Source organism: Ceratotherium simum, chromosome 8 (genome assembly GCF_057802395.1).
Source record: "Ceratotherium simum simum isolate JZ-2026a chromosome 8, ASM5780239v1, whole genome shotgun sequence".
NCBI lineage: Eukaryota > Metazoa > Chordata > Mammalia > Perissodactyla > Rhinocerotidae > Ceratotherium > Ceratotherium simum.
In genome coordinates this window covers 83,768,556-83,791,579 of record NC_141907.1, presented here as the reverse complement: position 1 = coordinate 83,791,579, position 23,024 = coordinate 83,768,556, and the positions used below count along the sequence as shown (strand labels likewise).

Below are 23,024 nucleotides of genomic sequence, written 5' to 3'. Positions count from 1 at the left end.
TTGCACATACTTCTATGCTAACGCTTTCACAGTTTAGCCCCAGGCATCTCTTGCTTCTCTTCTCACCCCAACTACCCAACACCATTCACACCAGACTTCTCTTCTCACCCATCACCTGAACAAAACACGGATGTTGCTGCCTCCACATGTTTGAAAGTTCTCTTCCTTCTACAGAGAATACCCCTTCTGCTTACTCTTTGACTCATTTATCCTTTAATCTTTCAACTATCACTATTTCGGTGAACATTTTTGTCATACCTCCGAGCAATTAGCATCTACTTGCAGTGGCAGGCTGCTAAATGTTCAACAACCTGTTCACCTGGGGGAAAATGGCCTGCGTTTGTAGCATTTGCAGATTTCCATGGCGTAGATTCTCTTGGCCTGCAGGTGACTTCAGGCTCCCAGCGTGAAGTTACTGAGTGTGAGTGAAGAGACGCACTGGGTGCACCCTGGCTGACAGCAGCCTGCTCTGCACACCACTGCAGCTTCCCCTGTAATGCCTGTCACAGTCCATTGTCATTCCCACAATCGCCTACAGCAGAGACCTTGCTGTATTCTATTTCTGTCGCTAGCAGTTAGCACGTGGCTGGCTATATAGGATGGGATTCACAGGAAGACGTCAAGAATAAATGATTTGGGGAATAAATTGTATTCTGTATAGCACTTTCTACACACCCCTAATTCAGTTAAAAATGAGGAATGTATAGGAGGAGCTCAGTGGGGGGAGCTGTGAGCGGATGGCCGAGCCAGCGTCCGCAGTGCGTGCAGCTGCCCCGCGTGGTCGGAATCTCTGCACCCCGGCACTGGCCCTCATCTCAGGGACGCTGCTGCGTTTTCCAGTTCCTTCAGAGGCAGAATCCCCCTATGGAATGCAGCACTCACTCGCCAGGCCGCTCGGCACAGACAGCTCATGACTTCATGAGAAGCAGCCAGGTGCTGAGTTAAGGTCAGGACGTAAGGTCAGACACACACAGGTTGAAGCAAATCTTGCAAGATCCCCTCGGTCTGTACATTAGACTCCTCCACTTTGAGGAGAATGGAGTGTGCAGGGTTGCCTAGATTCTGGATGTGGTAGCCTAATACTCCAGGCATAAAAGAAGATTAGAACTTAAAAGTTGAAGAGAGAGAGAAGCCCAAAAAAGAAGCCAATAATTATTTGATGGAAACACAAAATGAAATTTTACTTAAAATTACTAACTTTTTTTAAACTAATGAAATGTTGCTTTTCCGTTTTGGACTTTCAAGTTAAAATAAGAGATTATCTTCTTTTCAATGAAAAATAGTTACCACAGTTTTAATGTAAAAAGTATTTCATGTGCCTTCCTTATTTAATATACTGAATTTCCAGTTGAGCTACTGGGGTACATTTCCACAACTTAGAGCAAGTACCAAGGATGTTGGATATAACATTATATTTGCATGTTGCAGCTGGTAAAATTATGAAAAACATGCATTTTCCTTAATCTATTGAATATGGACTGTGACGACTTGCCATGTAATCTTTTAAAGAGTTCTAATGATTTCTGGAAAATGTTGAAAACCAGGAATAGCAATACTAAAATATGGACCTTTGTATCTGAACTTAATTCTATCCTGCTATTGTTCAGCTCCTTTAAGTTCAATTACATATAAATTCAGACATTTTATTTGATATTTTAAATTTTTGTGAGGTTATAAATGTGTGGTATTAATTTAATTTTGACTTTGGTTATTTGGAAAACATTGAAGGCAATCTCCAGAATAAAACTTTAAGAGGCATTAGTTTTTAATGTCTCTTCTTACTGCTTATGATCAGGTTATTTGACTTTTTGAGTAAATATATTCTAATTTTATAAAAGGGGTAGTAAAACCTCTTACTTTCCTGGGTTATTGAGGAATTTAAAAAGGGACGGCATTTCTTCACTTAGAGAAGTGCTGTACTGTGTGAGTCACCGTTTGTTGGGAACGAGACTATGAATACATAAAGCAGGGCGTCTGTTACCCACTCTCCATAAGGTGAGAGGATGGCGCAGACAGCCCGGACAGGGCTCGCTCTGCTGTCCACAGGGGCGCTGGGAGTCGGAATCGACTCGACAGTGCTAACAACAACTCTCCAGTGAGTCATTCGATCTGAAAACTAAGGAAGGCTAAACTGGCTCTGACTATCAGAATGTTCATTTTACACTGAACATTCAGTGTTTATTTGGGCGTTTTTCTGAGCGTCAGCTCATACTGAGCTGAGAAGGACGGCTCTATGTCATTTATTTCCCTCCCCTTGCAACTTAGTTTCTTGCTTTTCTTTGCTCTGGTTGTGGTTTTTACAAGTCCTTTACTGAGAATTTTCTGGGAGATTATTCTTCTTATATATTTTTCACTGATTTTACGTTTTCCCCTTCTCATTTCTCTTAAATACATACAATTTTATTTCAAAATATATACAATTTAACTACTCCTTCTTGCTGCATTGTTTGTTGTGCTTCTAAATATAGTCACCATTTTTGGAGCTCTCCCACACTTTCCACTCTTTGCGTCTATGGGATTGATTTTACAGTCTGGGAGAGAGTCAGTGTCTTTTCCCTCATGTACTACATGGTGACCTCTGAGTGACTGTGTCCATCAGACTGGAGAATATTAAGCTCAGAGTTAGAAATAGCAGACTCTACACTTAGACTGAAAGCAGGATTTAACTGAATAACTGAAAAAAAATATATAGGAAAACCACCTTAAGTGACCAACTGCCATTCCACTTTTTCTTCTTAACAACTGTCCTTCATTAGTCTCTTGATCGTAAATCATCTAAAATCCAAGCACGGAAACTTCAGACTTTTAGATGGTCTCTAGGATAGAACTTATTGTATAAAAATCTTAATTACAAATCATAGATAAGAAATATTGTTAGAAACTCAGAATAAAGTTTGAGGCAGAGTCTACACACAGCTCATTTTTCCCTCCAGTGTTCTGGCGAAGAGAGTATAATTCAAAGAACCAGTTGCACTTGATTATCAGAAAGACTGGATTGGAGAACGGCTTTCTCCCGTATGCATTTAAACTGACTCCATTCTTTTCAGGCAGAATGGCTGGCAGTAGTAAGTCCTGCCAGTCAGATGTGTTGGGAGATACCTGTCATGGTGTGATTGCCACAGAGAGAAAGAAGTGGACACAGATATGGGCCATTTGAGGCCCTCAGGTCAGAGAGGAGGTGGAGGAAGCCAGCTCCCTGCGGCACTTTCTGGGGACACTCCGGGCATATCGATGGGTGTGCGTTAGCGCCACCTCTGAAGATTAACCCACCTAGGAGAAGAAAGGGGCCCATGTGTTTTTATTTTCTTGGGGTATAGAGAAAAGCAGAGGCCTTCTCCAGCATTTCAAAATTATGTGAGTGTTGTTGTGAGTTTTCTTTCTTATAGAAGTTTTAGGGTGGTGATTAATTGTTTGACCCTTATCAAACAATGAAAAAGATTCCAAGTCACATTCTTAAAAAGGGAAGCATTCTCTCTAAGGGAAACAGCAGAAATCTTTCCTTTCCAAAAGATTAGAAAGCTTGTTCTTATCACGAATTAAAAGACCAAAATTTACACCAGTTATCGTCTGTCGACTGCAGTCTCTGAGCAAATTATGTGACTTAAACTGCTCATTGGGATTAGGAACATTTCTGATATTATCTGAAAAGAATATTTGTTGTATTTCTATTAGTGGCACTAGAATTAGAAAGACAATCTGCTTGTTTTAACACTTTCTTCGAAGTCCCGTCTGATGTATAAAGAGGACATCTTATTCCTTTTACCTTGGATTATAAAAATCTTGAGAGGTGTTTTCCTGTGTTTTGCAGTTCTCCAAACATACCTTGGGAATTTAAGAAAAAATTAAAATGGATCCATTAAAGATCATGTATTATTTTTTAAATATTATAAAAAAGGAAACTTCATCTATAATGACAATAACCTATGTAGATTGATTTGTTTTTTCCGTTTGGAAAATGTAGTAAGTGGTAAGATGTATCCATACAGATCTTATGTGTAACTTGTTTACGTAAGCACCAAAATACAAACCACGTGCCCCCATCTCTCACTAAATCCAATTCAGTAGTTTTCCACTTTTTCCTCTAGAACTTGTGAACCCATCAGAAGATGAAAAAGTATCAAGTACTAAAAGAAATGCTTTATGGCCGTGAAATAATATACACGATGTTGCTCGGAACTTACGAAGCTAAGAGACTCCCTACTTTGATCCCTTCCTGGGAGAACTTTTGAGAAAGCGGTTTCCTGAAGCGGTTTCCTCCCGAGTGGAGACGGGGCTGAGTAGAAGATCCCGGTGGCTCCCTTCACTCTGTCTGCCAGTGCAGGCTCTCTTTGTAGAAGCAGAGAGAAGGGAGCTCCGTTAGAAGACACGGGTTGGAACACACCCATCTGCTCAGTGATTCCTCAGCTAGCTTACTCACAGCCCTGTGGAAATCTCAAAACTCACTCTGGCATTTTGGGGACATCTCAAGAATCATGTCCGAGTATTAATGGCCAGAAGCGTTAGGTTTTTAAACTTGATTTGCAGATAAATCCTTTTGGGGGGGAAAAATAAGTGGTCTATTATACATGTAAATTTTTAAAATAATTAAGTAGATAAAAAATCACTGACTGCTCAACTCTCTATTTTAAAATCTAGGAGCAACAGCTGCCGCCCGGAAGGAGGTGATAAGGAACAAAATCCGAGCGATAGGCAAAATGGCCAGAGTGTTCTCCGTTCTCAGGTGGGGTCATTTTTCCTCTATTTCTGTTTTGAATTTGATTATGTGTCATTTAATAAACATTTTAATACTTTAATCTGGTAATTTAAATATTTTACTAGAAAATATTTGCTTTTCCTTAATTACTTTTTTCTTTTAAATGGAATTGTCAGTTCCTCACTATTTTAGTCAAATTAAAATATACTAAATTATTTCTGTAGAGAAAGGCTCTAAATGGACTGCTTCACATTCTATCCCTCTGTTTGCTGCCAGACTTTAAAACATTTATTTCACAACAGTTTGAACATGTTATGAAAGAGGAAAGCTGTTTAATCCTTTTATTTTTCATTCTGGCCCTGTGGCAAAAGTCGAATTTATCAGGTACATTTCACTAGATTTCTAGGAAATGAATATCAACCATAAAGCTTGTTTATGCAAATCTATATTATCCTAATAAATCATTGAGAGAAAAAAATAGTCTCTTAATGTTTCAATTCCCTTGTAGTAGTTATTTTTTAAATAGACCGTGAATCATGTTATTAGTAAGCCTGGATTTAGAAAACAAGTGTTTTCTTGAAGAGAATTAACTATACTTTTTTTTACTTAAATTCAATTATCTATTCCTAGATAATACAAAATAACTATATTTCTCTTCAAAAAAATTACTTTAAAATATGGCACGTTTATATGTGAGGAGTATATAGTCAATTCACAATCACACATTAACAAGGGTAAATAGGAATGCCTTGGGAAATAGTCCATCTACATATTTTATAATTTCAGAAGCTAATGTTTGCCAAAGTTTTGCCTCACCTCTTTCTCATAGAGTAGCTACACTGGCTTTCTTGATTTCTCTTCTTGCTGTTTCTATCCTACTCCTGGTCGAATCACTGAAGAGTAACTAAATGACTTGAGGCTGAGAGTAGGGAGCCATGAGAAGGATGGAAAGCATTATCATCCTTTCCCAAAGACACCGAGTGGAGGTCAGTGAGAGCAGTGCGTAGCCTGCCAGGTGTGGAAAAGTCCTGTGACAGCTGAAACTGGAGCACCGTGCTCCCTACAGCCTGATGAGTGAGGCAGCCTTTGCTCTGATGCTTTACATTCCTGACTGGAATTTACAGTTATTTACATTCCTTTCTGGACTCATTCCTTCATTCATTCAATAATAAATATAGTAACACTTAAAGCGTTGATTATGTACCATGAAGAAAAAAAGTAAAGCAATATAGGGGGATAGCAAGTGGGAGGTGAGGCCCTAATTTTATTTTTTATTTATTTATTTTTACTTGGGAAAATCCATTTTAAATTATCAGTCTCTGTGAGCATTAGTACATATGTAAGACATAGTAAAATACAGTTAAAAATAGAGCTTTTTCATTTATTTATTTATTTATTTTGTGTGAGGAAGATCGGCCCTGAGCTAACATCTATAAATCCTCCTCTTTTTTTGCTGAGGAAGATTGGCCCTGGGCTAACATCATGCCCATCTTCCTCTACTTTATATGGGATGCCGCCACAGCATGGCTTGACAAGCGGTGCGTCGGTGTGCGCCCGGGATCCGAATCGGTGAACCCTGGGCCGCCGCAGCAGAGCGTGCACACTTAACTGCTTGCGCCACCGGGCCAGCCCCACTTTTTCATTTTTTTAATTCACTTGCCTACAGTCAACAAATTTAGAATAACAAATCTTTAAGTTTTAAAATCCTGGTAATCAGTTGCCTAAGTGACCATGTAATCCCAACAATTAAGTTGAATTAGTTCATTACCAAAGAGCCACAGAAAAATAATAATTTGACTAAATGAAAGTCTTTTGTAACAGAATATTGGAAATCAAGATTTAAATATTTTCACTGTTTTAAAGGAATTAAGAGCTACCATAGGAAAAAAGTTCTATATCCGAAAGCATTATGAGAAGAGACACTTATTCTAGTACATGATCAGCAAAGAACTTTCTGAGTACGGGCACTTGAGCAGTGTGGTTGACCTGTGGGAAGATAGGGAGTAAGAGCACTTAAGGCGAAGGGAGAAGCAAGTGCCAAGCTCTCAGATAGCAACAAGGGCAACAGTTTTGAGGACCACAGCAAGGAGGCCGGTGTGGCTAGAAAAGTGTCCTGTGGGGCAAAAGGCTATGTGAAGTTCATAAGCTCAGCTGGACCCTCTGCACAAACACTCAGTTATTTATCGTGCCTCCAGTTTACCAGTAAACACTCTTTCTTCTTTTTCTATCTGAGTCTCTACAAGAAGAAGTAAAAACAGCTCCAGAATTTGCATATGAAAGTACATTTACGAAAAAGGAAAAATCTTTCTTAATAAAAAAAATTATTTCCATCTATGTTAGTCTTCAGACCACATGAAGGTGTAGGAGCAGTGCTATAGAATCATAGGTAGGTCTTAAAATTGGAGGATCCCTCCAGGCCCCTGCCTGTTGGTATGTAAGATGTAATTATTTCCAGCTGAGAAATAGTCCATTTGAACCCCATGATGGTCAATGACTTGACTAAGAGTGCACATATTGATAGAAAGTAAAAATGAAGTAGATGTTATTGCTTTCCTATAATAAAGCATCTGTAGTAAATCTGCAGAGTACAGGGGCTCAATATCCAGAGACAAGTAAGTTAAGCCTAGTAAGTAATAATCGACCATTAAATATGCACCACATACCGAGTTAGGCAATCTGTTACCAAATTGGAATGACAGACATTTAGACAATAAACTCATTACAGACAATGAAATGTGTGCTAAATACATTTAGAGATGCTTGCCTCTGGAAGAAGACAGGAAGGAGCCCTTCTGTTGCCTGACAGGAACGTTCATGAAGAGGTTGACGTGAGCAGTGCTGTGAAGGTTGGGTTGGACTCCATTAGGTGGAGAATTGTGGCGAAGGCATTCCTGGAAGCTGAGAAATTGTCAAGAACACAGTCACATGGTCCTGAGAGCAGCGTTTTCTGTGGTGCTTGCCAAGTGCCGGGTGCCCTGATCCGTGGTGGACACATTTGACAGTAATCCGCACAGCACACTTGCAAGGTCAGGTTGGCCTCATTTTACGATGAGGAAACTAAAACTGAGAGAGGCTAAGCAGCGTGTCCAGACTCAGTTAGTGAGCAGCACTAATGCAAGTCTTACTTGAAAGTGAACTCAGGTAGTCAATGAACCTAAGTATTTGAAAGAGCTGAGTAGTAAGACATGAAGGTGAGTGAGGAATCTAGTACAAAATGAGGCTGAAAATATATTCAAGTCCAGATCCTTGAAAGCTTTGAATACCATGGTAAAGCGTTTCATTTTGTGTGTAGGCAATGAGAGTCCTGGAATGATCTTCCTAGGGTGAGAGGCACACTCTAATCCGTGTTTAGATACCGCGTGTTAATGCAGTGTGAAGATTAGATAGCATGATGACTTATTGGTGTTAGGAAGAACATTTAGGAAACTATTGAAATAATCCAAGCAAAACTAGGCTTTGGGAGGAAATGTACAAAGGAAGAGACAAATATAAGGAACTTGTGAAGCTAGAAGTTGTAACATATAATGAATGAATGTGGATGGTGGCACAGATTTGTCAGGTATAGCTGTCCACCACGTTCCTTACCTTTTGGTAATTTGCAACATTATAAAGGAGCCAGAAAACTGTCTTTTCATCAGCTCTTGCAGGAGAGGTGCAGCCATGTTGCCTAGGATCCACCAATCAAAGGAATGCGCATAAGACTTCTGTTTCAAAATGAGCCTCACGAGGAAGCAGCAAGCGAGGACGGCGATTCCTGTCAGGTGTGGAGTCTGAGGGCCTGGCAGTAGAAGAGCTCCTTTTGCGTTTGAAGGCTAGCTCCACGCGTTAGCACAGGCTTAGGTGTTGGCTCCAAGCAGCAGCCGCAGCACTGTGCAGGCGCATCCCACAGTGGGCACAGGCACTGGGACTTTTGCTGGTTACAGAGCGTTCGGGTCTGGTTCTCTGGATGTGCGAGCTCTCTAATGTCCTTGAATACCTTTCTTTACTGTTAAAATTAGCCAGAGTAGATTCTGTTGTTTGCTAAAAGAACCCTGACCTATGCAGTGGGTGATGAGGGAGAAGAAGTATTCTAAAAATATTCCACAGAGGTACTAGCCTGTGCAGTTAATAAAAGAATAGTGCTATTATCCAAGAAAGAGGAAGTATTACTCCATTTAAATATCTACCAGGTGTTTATTGGGAGGACCATGATAAGTTGAATTTGGCACATTTTCCTCTGGGATGCTGGCAGGATATTCATGTAGATGCAGTTAGAAATTCTGCCCTGGAGTTGCAGAGTGAGGTGAGGATTAGAAATGCAAACACAGGAGTGAGCACAAGGCTGAAGCCGCCTATGCAGATGTTCTTACTAAGGGAGAGAGGGAAAGTAGGAGAAAAGACAAGGATCCCCCAGAACAGTGCTTTCCAATAGGAATAGAATGTGAACCACGTCTATAATTTTAAATTTTCTACAAGCCACAGTAAAAGAACTAGAAAGAAACAGGTGAAATTAATTTTAATAATATATTCTATTTAACACATATATTCAGAATTTTATCACTTCAACATATAGTTAATATAAAACTCCTTAAAGAGATGTTTTGCATTCTTGTGTTTGTGCTAAGTCTTTGAACTCCAACGTGTATCTTACACTTAGAGCACATCTCAAGTCATGTTTCGGGGGTTAATGGCCACACAGACTGGGGGCTACCACGTCACAGGTCTGGAGACAGAGGAAGAGGTCGACCCAGGGACTAAGGAGGAGATACCAAGGAAGGTGAAGGAGAGCTGGGAAAGAAAGTGTCACAGACCTGGGGCAAGGAGTCTTTCCAGAAGGGGGGCAAAGTCGTCAGTGGGAAATAAGACAGAGGTGTCCCTTTGAGTGAGAACTCAGCAGCCATGGTTGGGATTAAGGAATGGAGCAGCTGCCAGGACCTTTGAGAGCTTGGGGTCTATGTGAGGCAGGAGCGGCAGCCACAATATTAGGGAGATGAGGAAAATAGCGGAGGGAAAAGGGAAAGGGGGCAAGGAAGGAAGGAGGGAAAATGGCCATCTTCTGTGTGAGGCCTTTTTCCTACAGTATATCATTTAATCCTCACAGAAACCTTGTAATTATCGATGTGATTTTATAGACAAGGAAACTGAAGGCCAGAAAAGTTAAACAACAACCCAACCTCAGTCATATAACTAGGATTTTACCCCAGGTGAGTCTGACCCCAAAGCTGTGATTTCCCCAAAAAGATCTTTCCACAGTTGGTATAAAATAAAAATTTTAAAGATTAAAAAAAAAAAATACTTCAAATTACTAGAAAATTTTTGTAGGTAAAAAACTAATAATTCAGTTGACCTTGTCTGAGCATCATCGGTTTTCACTGTTCTGCATGAGCAGCTCCATGTTTAATAGGGGATTTGATACCTGGATCCTGTGCAGAGGAATTATAGTCACTTTTTGAGGTTAAAGCCTGATTGTGAATATGAATGTAAAGGAAAAATATGTTCATTTCTTTAGAGATACTTCTAGTTTTTCCAAATCTATATATTAGCATTTAAGACATTTCTTCTTTATGTGATCTCTACTGGTTTGACAGCAGAAGCCTGAAAAGGTTGAAATACCTGCATATGCAAGTCAACAATGATTGCTTGGCCATCTCAAACCTAATGTTATTAAGTCAACTCTGCGGTAAAGGATAGAGAAACCTAAAATTTGGATTAACACTGCCATTCTCCATTCTATTTTCCTCTGTTTAGTAAACGTTTTTTGGACGTCAACTCTGAACCAGGTGCTGTTCTGGTCTAGGGACTGTGGATGCAGCAGGGAGCAAAGCAGACAGAAACGCCTGCTCCCAGGAAGCTTCTCCAGCCAGGGTGCAATGTAGTAGGCAGTGGCACCCCCCAAAACCAAGGAAACAAATCATCTGTATAGTTTTCCAGGGGTGATAAGTGCTTCCAGGGGAGATAGGGAGTACAGAGGTGCATGTTATTTTAAATCACAACCTCAAAATCCTCACAAAGGAGGCGATGGAGGGAAGGAGGGAGCCATGCAGATACTGGGGAAGAGGGTGACACAACACCTGCAGAGCCCTGAGGTTGAGGTGCTGGGTGTTTGAGGAATGCTCAGGGAGGTGGACACTGGCCGGAAATGTAGTCCAAGAGATGAGTGAGGATGGGAGAGTGGGGGGTGGGGGCTAGTTTTTTAAGGCTGTTGTCAAACCTTCTAAAGATTTTGCCTTTCACTCTTAATGAGAGGAGAAGCCATTGGAGAGTTTTGAATAGGGGAGTGACAGGTTCTGAATAGGTATTAAAAGGCTCAGCCTGTCTGCTACCCTGGGAATAGACATGAGAGGAAGGGGCGGGGGCAGGAGCATGACAAGGGTGGAGCAGAGAGGCCACGTAAGAGGCCGCTGGAACAATTCAAGTAAGAGGCTGGTGGGAAGCAAAAGAAGTCAGTCACAAAAGGCTACATGTTCTGTGATTCCATTTATTGAAGTGTCCAGAAGAAGCAAATCTACAGAAAGTAGATTAGTAGTTATGTAGGGCCAGAAGAAATGGGGAGTGACCTCTAATGAACACAGAATTTCTTTTCATGTAATAAATGTTCTAAAATTGATTGTGGTGATGGTTTCACAACTCTTGTCAGTATTGCTAAAAACCATTGATTGAATCACATACTTTAAATGGGTGAATTTGTATAATATGTTAATTATATCTCAATAAAGCTGTTTTGGGCCGGCTCCGTGGCTTAGCGGTTAAGTGTGCGCGCTCTGATGCTGGCAGCCCGGGTTCGGATCCCGGGCACGCCCCAAGGCACCACTTCTCCGTCCAACGCGAGGCTGAGTCCCACGTACAGCAACTAGAAGGATGTGAACCTATGACATACAACTATCTACTGGGGCTTTGGGGGGAAAAAAAATGAATAAATAAAATCTTTAAAAAAAAAGCTGTTTTAAAAAGAGTTGAGGTGGTAATATTTTGAGAAGTGGTAAGGTACTGGAAATATTTTGAGGGTAGAGCCCTCAAGACTTGCTGATTGGTAGGTGTGGAATGAGCAAGGGCACAAGGAGTCAAAGGTGATGCTTAGAGCTTACCTGAAAGATGGCGTTGGAGAAAGACTGTGGAAGTAGCAGGTTTTGGGAGAGTTGAGGAATTCTGTTTGCGTCGTGTTAAACCTCTTCATAAAAATGTGGAGTAGGTAGTTGTACACACTAGAGACACCAGATATATGTAAAAATGTATTGTAACTGTTTTTTCTAGTTATGTAGATTACAGTGCCTGCTTTGTGGAAAGATATGAGGTTATTCCTATTTATGGTTAGTTAATAATGACTAATGTGCTGTGATTAACAAATATAATTGAAATGTAATGAGGTACATAAAACTGATTGTAAAACAGTTGTCACAATGAGTAATACAATAATTTTTATATTAGCAAATCAGTGGGGAAAGAGGCTGAAAAAGAAAAGCTGGAAATTTTTACCAGTTGCTTTGGCTAGTTGCCATTTTGCGTGTTTGCTATGCAATGTCGAAAATTCTTAATAGCCCCGACTGTAACTCCTAGTGCCCGAATCTGGAGATGGGCTTTTAATCTCCCGTACACTCTCGGGTGTTCTCTCCCAAATCCAGTCAGTCCCACTGATTTTTGCTGCGCGTGGCTGGAAACTGCCGTCGGCGGTCTCCGTGGCTCGTTTCTAAGGCAGGCAGGGTGTCGCGGAGGCTGCCCGCGGTCGCCGGCCCCGTGATGGGCGCGCGCAGGATCGGAACTGTGATCTGTTCTTCAGTACTCGGAAGAGACTGAAACGTGACCACAGCAGTCATGTCATTTCTGTAACATTACTTCTCTATCAAAATATGGTATGTTTTAAGCAGAAAAAAAAAATTCCGGGAGCCAAGATAGAGGTCAATGTGAGTTACGATGTGCACTGTCTCCTAGTCTCGTCTCTTTCCTGAAAGAAATGCAAGTTAACGGCCGCCCCCTTGTGCCTTGGCAGAGAGGAGAGCGAGAGCGTGCTGACGCTGAAGGGCCTGACCCCGACGGGCATGCTCCCCAGCGGAGTGCTCTCTGGAGGGAAGCAGACGCTGCAGAGCGGTAAGCGGGCCGCCGGCATGCCCGTGCCCGGAGCATGTCAGTCAGCGCTGGGCTTGGGCCCTGACGCGCCCATCCGCGGAGCTCGGCCCTGGTCTTCAGTTCTTCTCAGTGCAAGAAGGGCTGAAGGCCCGCAGATGGGCCAGTCCCGTCCGCCGTGATAGCTCCCCCATTCCCGGGAACGGCATCGCGACCCCACCGCCCCGTCCCCTCATTTACCTGGGAACGGCACGCTCGGGCCTCCCTGTAGGACGACTCATTTAGGTTGTCTGCACGCACAATAGGTTTGACCACTTGGAGCCAATCAGTTGCTAAAAACAACTGTTTCGTTACATTTTTTACTAAATGTGCTGGTTTTCTATTTGATGAAATAAACACACGCACATAAATATACATCCCTAAGCCTAGAATTTGGTGGAGAATAGAAGAATATAAAAGGTGATTTCATTATCCACTTGAATACAAATTGAGAGTCATATGTGTCTTTTCTCTGATTTATCCATCCAGAACAGAAGAGACTGAGTAAAACCATATTTTATTTTTTAAAAAGAATGAAAATGTTTCCTTTGAGATAGAGATTTTTGTATTAAAATTTGTAGCTCTCTGGATGCATGCTGTCCAATAGAACTTTTTGTCATGATGGAAATTTCCATATCTGTACAGAAGCCACTGGCAACATATGGCTATTGAGCACTTGAAATATAGTTCATCTGAGAGACTGAATGTTTTATTTTATCTAATTTTCATTAATTTGATTTACATAGCCACATGTGGCTAGTGGCTGCCATATTAGACAGCACAGTGCTGTAGACTCTTACTTTGGTTACTTTTGTTATTTATTTTAACTAACATTACCATTAATTAGAGTCCAATTTTAACAATACTTTATGGAAATTTTACTTTAACAGGAAAAAATGAAAACAAAAATACACTATAGCATTTTCAAAACAATCTCAGCCTCTTTCTTATTTTCCTGGATCTTTTTTGTGTTTTCTTTTTTATCCCTATTTCTCAATCTAGAAGATTCCAGTATTATTATGGTTACAATATTTAGACACACCTCTTTCTACGTAGAAAGTGATCTCCAACTTCATGAATATGGTAGTGCTAAGTGATCACATCCTGGTAGACTCACTATAATTTTCTTTATTTTGTATGAATTTGTTCCAAAATCAATGTCTTTGAGTTTCCACAAAAAGAGAAAAATTTCTAAATGGTGGTAGGAAAATACATAGTATTGAAGTAAATTCCCCCTTTAATTTATAGCTAAAAATTATTTTAATAACTTTTAGAAAACACAGAATTTTCCCCACCAAAGTAAACATGCTCTCTAAAAACATTAGCATAAATGAATCATATATATGCACAAAATGCACAACCTCCTAATTGACTGAAATCTGCATAGTTTCTGATAAGCACATTTTAAGGTACATCAAGTGTATTATCAGAAACTATGGACTACATTTGCTCTAGAAGGATACATGCACTAATGGGCAGTACATAGTTCTAATATGTCAGTGCTGGTGTGGTTCCATATTTTTTTGCTTTACTTTTAAACTTAAGTTATTTAAGTTCTTATAGTTCTTTATTTGATTTTCAGAACTTTGCCCATATTTTAACTTAGGTTTCTTCAGTTTCCTTTTCTGTTACTTTAAGTTCATTGGTTTGTGTTATTCTGTGTTGAACTCACACAAACACGTACACCCATAGCAGACATAGAGTTAGAATCTCGTTAGTCCTGAGAATCTGAAAACTCAGTGTATATCTTAAACCATGTACATTAATACATTTTCAGAATTCATTGTCTGATGCCCTTCCGTTTGTCAAAAGGGACACTACTTAAAGCTTTACTCTTGAGCTCTTCGCCATGGTAGTAACCATTCTACATTTTTATCATAGGGATTTAGAGTGCACTGTAAGTAAATTATAGTGCACATATGGCAGTTGCTCTAGTTTTAAAACCTTAAATTATAAGAAATATGCAAATTAAAGTCAAGGGGTAGAATTTTAATATTAAACATTTTGGAGTTACAGAGAAGTTTTGCATTTTAGTACTTAATTAGGGAAATATCAGCTAGGCTTAATAACATAGAAAGACTCATACACCTGTATAGTGAGAATATAGACCCTAACCTTATTTTAAAAATTACTGATAAAGCAATGGGCTTTTCAAGTTTGCCTCTGATCTGCTGAGATTTCAGTATTTAGGCTGCCTTTCTTTAAAATTCCCGTAGAATTATTGCTGTTACTGGCGTGTTACCACTTGATTGTAACATGTCAAGAATTTTGTTTCCAAAAATGGTATTGCAGTAAGGAAAAATAATTCTAAATAGGGTTGCCTGGCAAAAGAAGTCCTAACCATGTCTGTCCCTTCCTTTCCTCTTCCTTCTCTCCCTCCCCTCTCTAACATGCTCCGGGTTTGTCTTTAAAGAGTCACCTGCAATATCAACTCAGATACATTGATTTTCTTCTTCCTTTAAATTTGCACCCCCCTGCTTTTCCATTGCATTAGGAAACTGTCCTATTCAGTATTAAATAGTGTGAATTATGCCACTGACAAGTTCTGCCATTTTGTCTGACATTGTAAAACCATAAATCACCAAGCACAGCAGTGGTTTTGTCATACTTGGTGTGAGTCAAATGCACGTTTTAGATGGACCTAGTCCCTTATCAGTTCAATCTAAGCAAAACAAAAACATTCCTAAGTGTTTTCTTAAAGGGTTAATCATTCTGCCATTTATTTAGGGAGCAAAAACCAAACCAAATCACTTAGGTGCATCCCGCTCATAAAATAATCTTATCATTTTTGTTGTGTCTTTTCTTTCTTTTTAGCATTTCTGTTTTGTTGTCTGTGCCAGGATCCAGCCCTTACAGGAACATTAATCTCGTAGCTCCCTGATCGTCACTGATTTGTTCGTAGAGTTAAAACCCTCTGCTCATTTTTCTCATTCGTTTTGCACCCCTTTCTTCTCTTCAGCTACTGTTGAGGCTATTGAGGCTGACGAAGGTAAATTGGCCAGTCCCCTTTCTGTTGTGCTGCAACAGATAAGGGCTCTGCTGGGTGTATTCTTTTTTTTTTTTTTTTTTTTTTTTTTTTTTATTGCTGTAGCTTGTACAGAGTGTGTGGGCGTTGGGCTAACAGTTGTGGCTCAGTATTAACCGAAATGTTCTTGCTTTAAAGGGGAAAGTGTCCTTTTATGGTTTGTTTGTTTGTTTTTTTTCCCTTAAAGCTATGTTTGACTTTGTATACAATGAACCTAATATAATCACAGAAAACAAAAGGATTCTATATTTTGAACGATGTGGGGTGGGGGTTATGGCAGCTGTTTTGACAAATAACACATAAAACAATATTCTTTGAGCTGAACCATGTCCCTCCCTCAAGTCACTTTAAGTCAGCACTGAAAAGGAGAGAATAAAAATAGCTTTGTTAATTCTAGTCTTCAGAAGTTTCAGAAGAAGTTTTTCAGAAGAAAAAAAATGTTCATTTGAATAGTGCTTTATTGTAGTTCAACACTAATGTCTCTAAAAAATATTCCAACATGAGACAGATGTATATGAGATGAACAGTTCTGCTAGTCGTTTCAAATTGTAACCTACCAGTGTCTGAAGACAGCGAACACCATCGAGGCGGCCGTAGGGGTGGCCGGTAACCTGCAGAGCGAATACCCAGGCGTCACTCGGTGATGTTTACCGAGGGTCTGCTCTGCGCCAGGCCCTGTGCTGGGTGCTGCAGGGGAAATTGAGAAGTATGTTGTCACCGACCCTGTCCTAGCACTGCTCCGGAACAAGCGAGTTGACCCTTTAGCAATTACTTTTGAATTGAGTGCTTTTTAAATGTGTAGTTATGAGAGAACTGCATATCAAAATAGTTTTTAATACTATACGTACCATACCCTCTGGAAATTTTAAAAAGAATAATTTGAAGTTCCCCTTTAAAACAAAATTCTTCAGTTGTATTTTGTTCTTGCAAGATAACTTTTTATTTTTCCCAAAATTGTGTGCCTGTGGTCCTTTGATACGATATATAAAGTGCCACTTTAGACTCTTGAATTTGTCCATGATTTGGATGTGGTAGGGGAAATGATAGAACTGTAAGAGAAAATACAACTGCTTCCTAAATAGCGGTGAATAAACTGCTATTTATGTGGGAATTCTCTATTCCTCTTGGCAAATTCTAATCTGCAGTGTGCATTCTTGTTGATAGTTTGGCTGTTTTCTGTGGTTTCTGTGACTCTGTGTTGTGTTAAGTATACCACCAATGTAAATTGCTAATACCCATTGTCTGACCAGCAACTACAGCAGAGCACGTTCTTCCATACCAGGATAGACAAAAATGATTAGAAATGGAGCTCCATCCTGGACATATCCATTGTTCTAACTAGATTTTGAATTTCTACGCTCCCACCCTATTGGCTTTTAAAACCTAGATTCTACTTTTACCATTTAAATTAATAAAATTGCTTAATCAATTATCATGATGACAAACTTTTTATATTCATTAATTATGATGAAATGATATTCACAGTAGTTTAGAAAAAGAAGACAGTACCACTTCATGCCATTATTTTGTCCCTCAAAATAATTGAGTTAGTTTTCAGGGTGGGTGCTCAATCGACAGTTCTGTTATTTTGCAATTTTTTACTAAATTAGAGAAGAATTAAGAAGCTTTGCTTTGGGCCTTGGTCTTTCCCCATTTCCCCATCTTCTCCCTCTCACAGTTGACTGATCACCATGATGCTCACCTTTAAAATGCAGAGGGGGACAAACCACTTCTCTTCGTTTAATGTGTGCAACCAACTGTGTATATCTTTTAAGAATCTCATCCATACTAATGAAAGGCACTGCACATTTGTGTAGGAGTGGCTAGCAAAGTTTCAGCTCGAAACTGCTTTCCTTTTTTCCCCAAATAAGGTGAGGTGGATAAAGGTACCACGAAATTGTCCTTAATCAGCCATGGAGATGCAGCCCAGTTCAGCGCTGGTGATTGGCTCTTCAGTATCTGGCTTGCACTTCACAAGAAGTAAAGCAAACTGATGTCACTGGTTCCCCGTGTATGTACTTAATTTTCAGCTCACTGTTTGGTGCACTCACTGAAAAAATTATTAGGTTTCCTGCACAAGTACCTTATCTATCTCTGGAGCACACTAAGGATTACTGAAAAAAAATCAAATATCAATGCTCCCCTTTGAGAATTCCATATTTTCATTGAATATGGCCAAAACCAGTCCTATTCATTTTTGCTAACAGTTGTGAAAGGCATTTTTCCCTTGGTATTCTTGAACCATCACTTACATCCACATGGATCTACTAAGAGTTTTTCTTTGATGTAGACGGTGCTGGGTACCGGATGAACATCAGTTTGACCTGTTCGCTGCTGAAGGGCAGACAAAGGTTTTCTACTTAGTGATCTGATCTTGATTTTTTCAAGTTTCTCTTACTTTGTCACCCACTCCACATGCTTCTAAAGTTGAGTAGAGAAGCAGGAGTTTATAATTTTTTTTTCATCACCATTGAGTTGTTTGCCAAAGAAGTTTTTCTGGGATTCTGAGGTGCCGTGGAAATGCCCCAAGTTAACTCGTTTTATAGCTCTGTTTAGCTTCTGCTCTAAACTCTTTCTTGGATTTTTAGCTCTGCCTGCCTCAGTCTGCCTGACTCCACTGAATTTACCGTTACTAGCACAATGGAATAGGGACAGTAGGGCTACGTTCCGGTCGAAGTTAGGTGATTGATGCAGTAATCATGCTGGTGATGTGGCCAGATGATGCTGGGTCTGGAGGCCTGTCCCTAGTAGCAGCTTTCCTCTTTACATAGCCACTTCAGATTTTGTTGATCTAAACTCTCACGAAGACAAGAGAAATGTTTACGTCTCACTAACTTGAAGAGGACATTTTGGTTGGCAAGAGACATTGGCTACTTTCGAACCTTTTGGTTATCTTCGGGTATGGTAAGGAGTCTGTTGTGTTGTGTTCAGGTCCCGTCACTTTGTTCTCTACTAAAGGATTCCCTCTCTCACTGCGAAGTCTCTAACATCACCTGATGCAGCAGCTGTGCCCTTTGTTTTCCTCCGCCTAACCCACGTTTCCTTTTTTAATGATTTTCTGTTTAGCTATCAAAGGATTTTCACCACAACATAAGATCACTAGCTTCGAAGAGGCCAAGGGCTTAGACCGAATTAACGAGAGGATGCCACCTCGCAGAGATGCCATGCCCTCGGACGCCAACCTTAACTCCATCCACAAGGCTCTCACCTCAGAGACTAACGGCACGGACAGCAATGGCAGCAATAGCAGCAACATCCAGTGACCACTTCCTGTTCACTTTTTTTTTTTTTTTTTTTGAGCTGCAGGGTGTGATGGGGATTGCTGCATATCAGCAGTTGGATGTTCTTGCCTCTGGCGGTAGCTTGTTTGCTCTGGGGGCCAGGAATCGAATTCAGTTTACACTATCATTAAAAAAGAGGGAGAGAGATAATAAACTATATTTTGGTGGGAGTGGTTATTAAACACCTCTTTGGGGTATGCCTTTTAAAAATGCTTATAGAAAAAAAGTTTTAAAAAGAAAGCTAATGCTAGTATATACTGCAATGTTAGGGGAATGAACATGTTTTCCTACTGCATTGGGGACTTCTATAGATAGGTTAATGAAAGGTCTTTTATTATGTTACTGGACATGAAAACTTTGTCTAATTTCTTACTCTATTGTACGTTTACAGTTGCAGCACTAAAAATGGATGACATCAAACATTTTTAACAAAACGATGTACAAACTAAATAAGGACTATTTATTGATAATGTTTTGCTACTCTTGTCAGACAATGGCTATAAAATGAATTAGGCAGTCTTAAAAAAAAAAAAAAACAGAAAAAGAAAAAAAAAGAATGTTGCAAATTTGTTAAAATGCCAAAAAGGACAGTTTAATTTTGTATAGACTGTGCTCACCTCAGGTTTCTTTAGTGTGCTTGAATGCCCTTCTTTCCGTATAACACTTATCTTATTAATTTGGCAATGAATATCTTTTCTTTAAGTTTAAAAAAAACTGGAATTAATTACATCTATCTTTTTTTGCTGTTTATATTTAGGGGTTTTTGTTGATAAATCAAGTCTTGGTTGTGGCTTGCTGAATTAAATATTTATGAGTGGTGCATTTTTAAGTATAGTGAACAAGACACCATATTAAGTACAGTGATAAAGCATCTATATTCTGTAAAAAAAAAAATCTGCCTATGCATGTTTTTTAAGAAAAAAAATGGCTGTATCGGCCTCTACGGGACTGTAATGCGCTTAGTGGTCTGACATATACTGGAAATATATGTATACTGGCGTACTTTATATTCTCTAAAATGCTTAATGCCTTTGAAATTTTGTAATCAAAAAAGCTTTGAAAAAATCTAAAGGGGAGAGTATTCTTAAAAGTTTTTAACATAAGCTGTCAGTGCACATATAGATGGTTAGCATGTTGAGCAAACCTTGTGAAATTTCAATAAGTTTATAGTTACACTTGGAACTCTAAATGCATGGAAACTGTTAATGTCATAACAGTTAGTTACTTTGTTTTGTTCTGTCATGTGCCACAAAATATGTACTTTTTTCACTTTTTTCCCTTTGTATATCAGTTACGGGTTACAACTGGTTCATTCTGAAAACAACAACAGTCCATTCATATTTTTTAACAACTGTATAAGTGCCCAAGTAATTCACTACAGCCTAAAGCCTTGCCTTTGTAATTTGACTTCTGAAATGTTGGCAATCAAAGCATGCACTTGTAACAATGAAAAAGAAAAAGCATTTTATATTACTACTCAATAAAATGTGCATGAACTTAAAGAACTCTCCTCCTTTCCCTGAGTCTGCTGAAGGGCTTTGTGGGCACACACCCCGTGCCGTCTTCAAGGTGCTGGGCCCCCCACCCCGCATCACAGACGCGCTTCCACAGGTTTCTCTGAGGGCCATGAACCAGGTATGGAGCCTACTTCCACTCTAAGACTCTTGGTGGATTTGTGTCTCAAATCAGACAAGAGAAATCTATTGAAAAAGCAAATGCCATCTTCTGGCTCCCTTGAAAGTGGAAGCCAGTTAAGAAACCAGAGCATTCCTTTTTATTGAAGAAAAAAAAACCCACTAATTTGTTATCAGGTTGTTTTCCATTGTATGGAATGCCCTACCTGCTAAAGCAAAAAGAACTAAGCTACCAAGTGCATTTTCCTCCCAGGAGAGAGTTGTGTTTGTACTGATATGGAATTTGTATCCTGGCGCTTCAGCTAATATCCAATCACCGAAGATTTAAGATGCACCACATTGCGGTCTCTTTCTAACATTGTTCGTTTCTAGTGCACTTTGTTTATGTAATAAAGTATGCCTGTTATATTAAATAATAAGGATATGGCAATTAGTGATATAGTGTACCAAAGCAAAGATGTTCTAGATATATTCTCTGACAAAGACTATCCCAAATTTATTTTAATGAATCCAAACATTTTTTTTCCTGTGGATATTTTTCCATCCTAAAAAAATTACATCCAAGGAAAATATTTAGGTGCAACTTATTACAATGATGTGAAAGAAATGGTAATTCTGGTACTAAGGTGTCTATTTTCTTTCTTATTACTGCAGAGAAAATATCCTGACAAAAATTTCATTTTTTTGGAGTCCTTTCTTTTACAAATTGTGCTGAGGCAACTATGGCATAGAAATAAACATTTGACATTAAAATAAGCAGTGGATGTGAGTATTGCTTGGTCTTTCTGATCAGTAGTTAGAAAAGTAGTACTGTATGTTTTTGCGTAATAAGTCAGTCTAGCAATGAGATTAATGTAGAATTGAAGTTATTCCTCCAAAAGGGATAACACTCCCAGATCATCAGTTCTTAGCTCTGTCTCCTTCACCTTGGGAGAAACTGTTGAATTCTTGAGTTGCTTATGCCAGTGAACCTTGGCTCTCCCACGAGGGCACACACACACACACACACACACACACACACAAAAACATAGAAACAATGTCCTTTGCTCTCCTCCATCCATTCCCAAGGGGACTTACCTCTCATGGGGTTCAAACTCAGTGCTGAATTTTCATCCAGCTGTCCAAGGATTAAGAGCTAGATTTGACTGACCCTAGGTCAGCAATTGTTCTTATCTAAAATATCGTCTACTTACATTTGTTTAAAACGTTTTTTGAAGAAAGAAGAATCTTCAGAGACTAAACTTGTATGATAAGGGGGACAAAGCAGAGGAACGTCTGTGTGCATCACGTGGCAGGCCCTAGAGCAGAGTGTCAGAGTGAAACGATCTTGTGACGTCAGCCCAGAAAGGGTCATGGTGATGCTGAGGCCCCAGAATGATCTCATCCTGAGACGTTTCTTTCCTTCCCACCCCACCACATCCATGTGAAATAATACGTGTTAGTACACATGCATCTTTCTGCCAAGAAACCAGAGCCAGTATATGAAGTTGGCGCCATAGGAGGGGCAGTGGCAATGGCCTTACTTAAATGTGTCGTGCTTTTCCTTGACTTCTTCATGTCTCGCACTCACTGGACGCCTCTTGTCACACTCCATTAAGAAACAGGGACTTTTCAGCTTGCCCTGCCTAAGTGCCTACATTTTTCAAGACTAGAAGCCCCTTGAGTGGGACAGATTTGAGATCCCCACACTAAAGATAATTTGTTTTCCTCCTGGGATGTGGCCTTCCACTTATTCACTCCACAAACATTGAGCCTCTGTTCCTCTCACTGTTCTAGGTTCTTATTTTTTCCACAAAAAAATGTCTGGCAATGTCTTGCCAGCATATCAGTTTTCGTTATGATTTTAAATGTCAGCATTCCATCAAACAGTGAGTCAGTGTCTGGCCTAAGACTGAGCTGCTTTGTAAGGCCATTCTTCTGCTCTGTTTTATGGAGGTTCCTTTCGGATCTATTTTAAGGTAATGTTAACCAGAAAAGCCCCTGACGAGGCTATTTCATGCTAAGTTCATTTTTTAAAAATGCAGCCATAGTAACGGGAGGCAAGAAGTAGCAAAAGAAATGTCGTGCCTTTTTCTGGCAATCACATTTTTAAGAGGCAACATGGACAAATTGGAATGCATGTGGGAGAATGGAGACCCAGCAGAGGAGAGGGTCTGTTTTAAGGAAGACTGAAGAAAGCTACAAGGTGAACAGGAGACATGATGGCTATAATATTGTGTTGGTTAGTCCAAAAGACCTTGCTTCAATCAGAGAGATGCCCAGTTATCATAACGTAGACGTTGCTAACGGCTGAGGCTGTTTACCCAGAAGTAAAC

The 23,024-nt window shown here is 39.8% G+C and overlaps 1 protein-coding gene across 2 annotated transcripts in view; it reads left to right on the top strand.

The window, feature by feature from the left end:
* Nucleotides 1-21,468, top strand: part of PPP3CA (protein phosphatase 3 catalytic subunit alpha) — a 320,879-nt gene extending 299,411 nt beyond the window's left edge. The window contains exons 11-13 of one of the 2 annotated variants that reach the window (XM_004431001.3): nucleotides 4,636-4,720; nucleotides 12,657-12,754; nucleotides 18,861-21,468. In XM_004431001.3, coding sequence (XP_004431058.1) covers nucleotides 4,636-4,720; nucleotides 12,657-12,754; nucleotides 18,861-19,057 — 380 coding nt within the window. In that variant the 3' untranslated portion in view covers nucleotides 19,058-21,468. The remainder of the gene's footprint in view (nucleotides 1-4,635; nucleotides 4,721-12,656; nucleotides 12,755-18,860) is intronic. The other variant, XM_087434642.1, reaches the window with a different exon arrangement.
* Nucleotides 21,469-23,024: the final 1,556 nt, after the last annotated feature.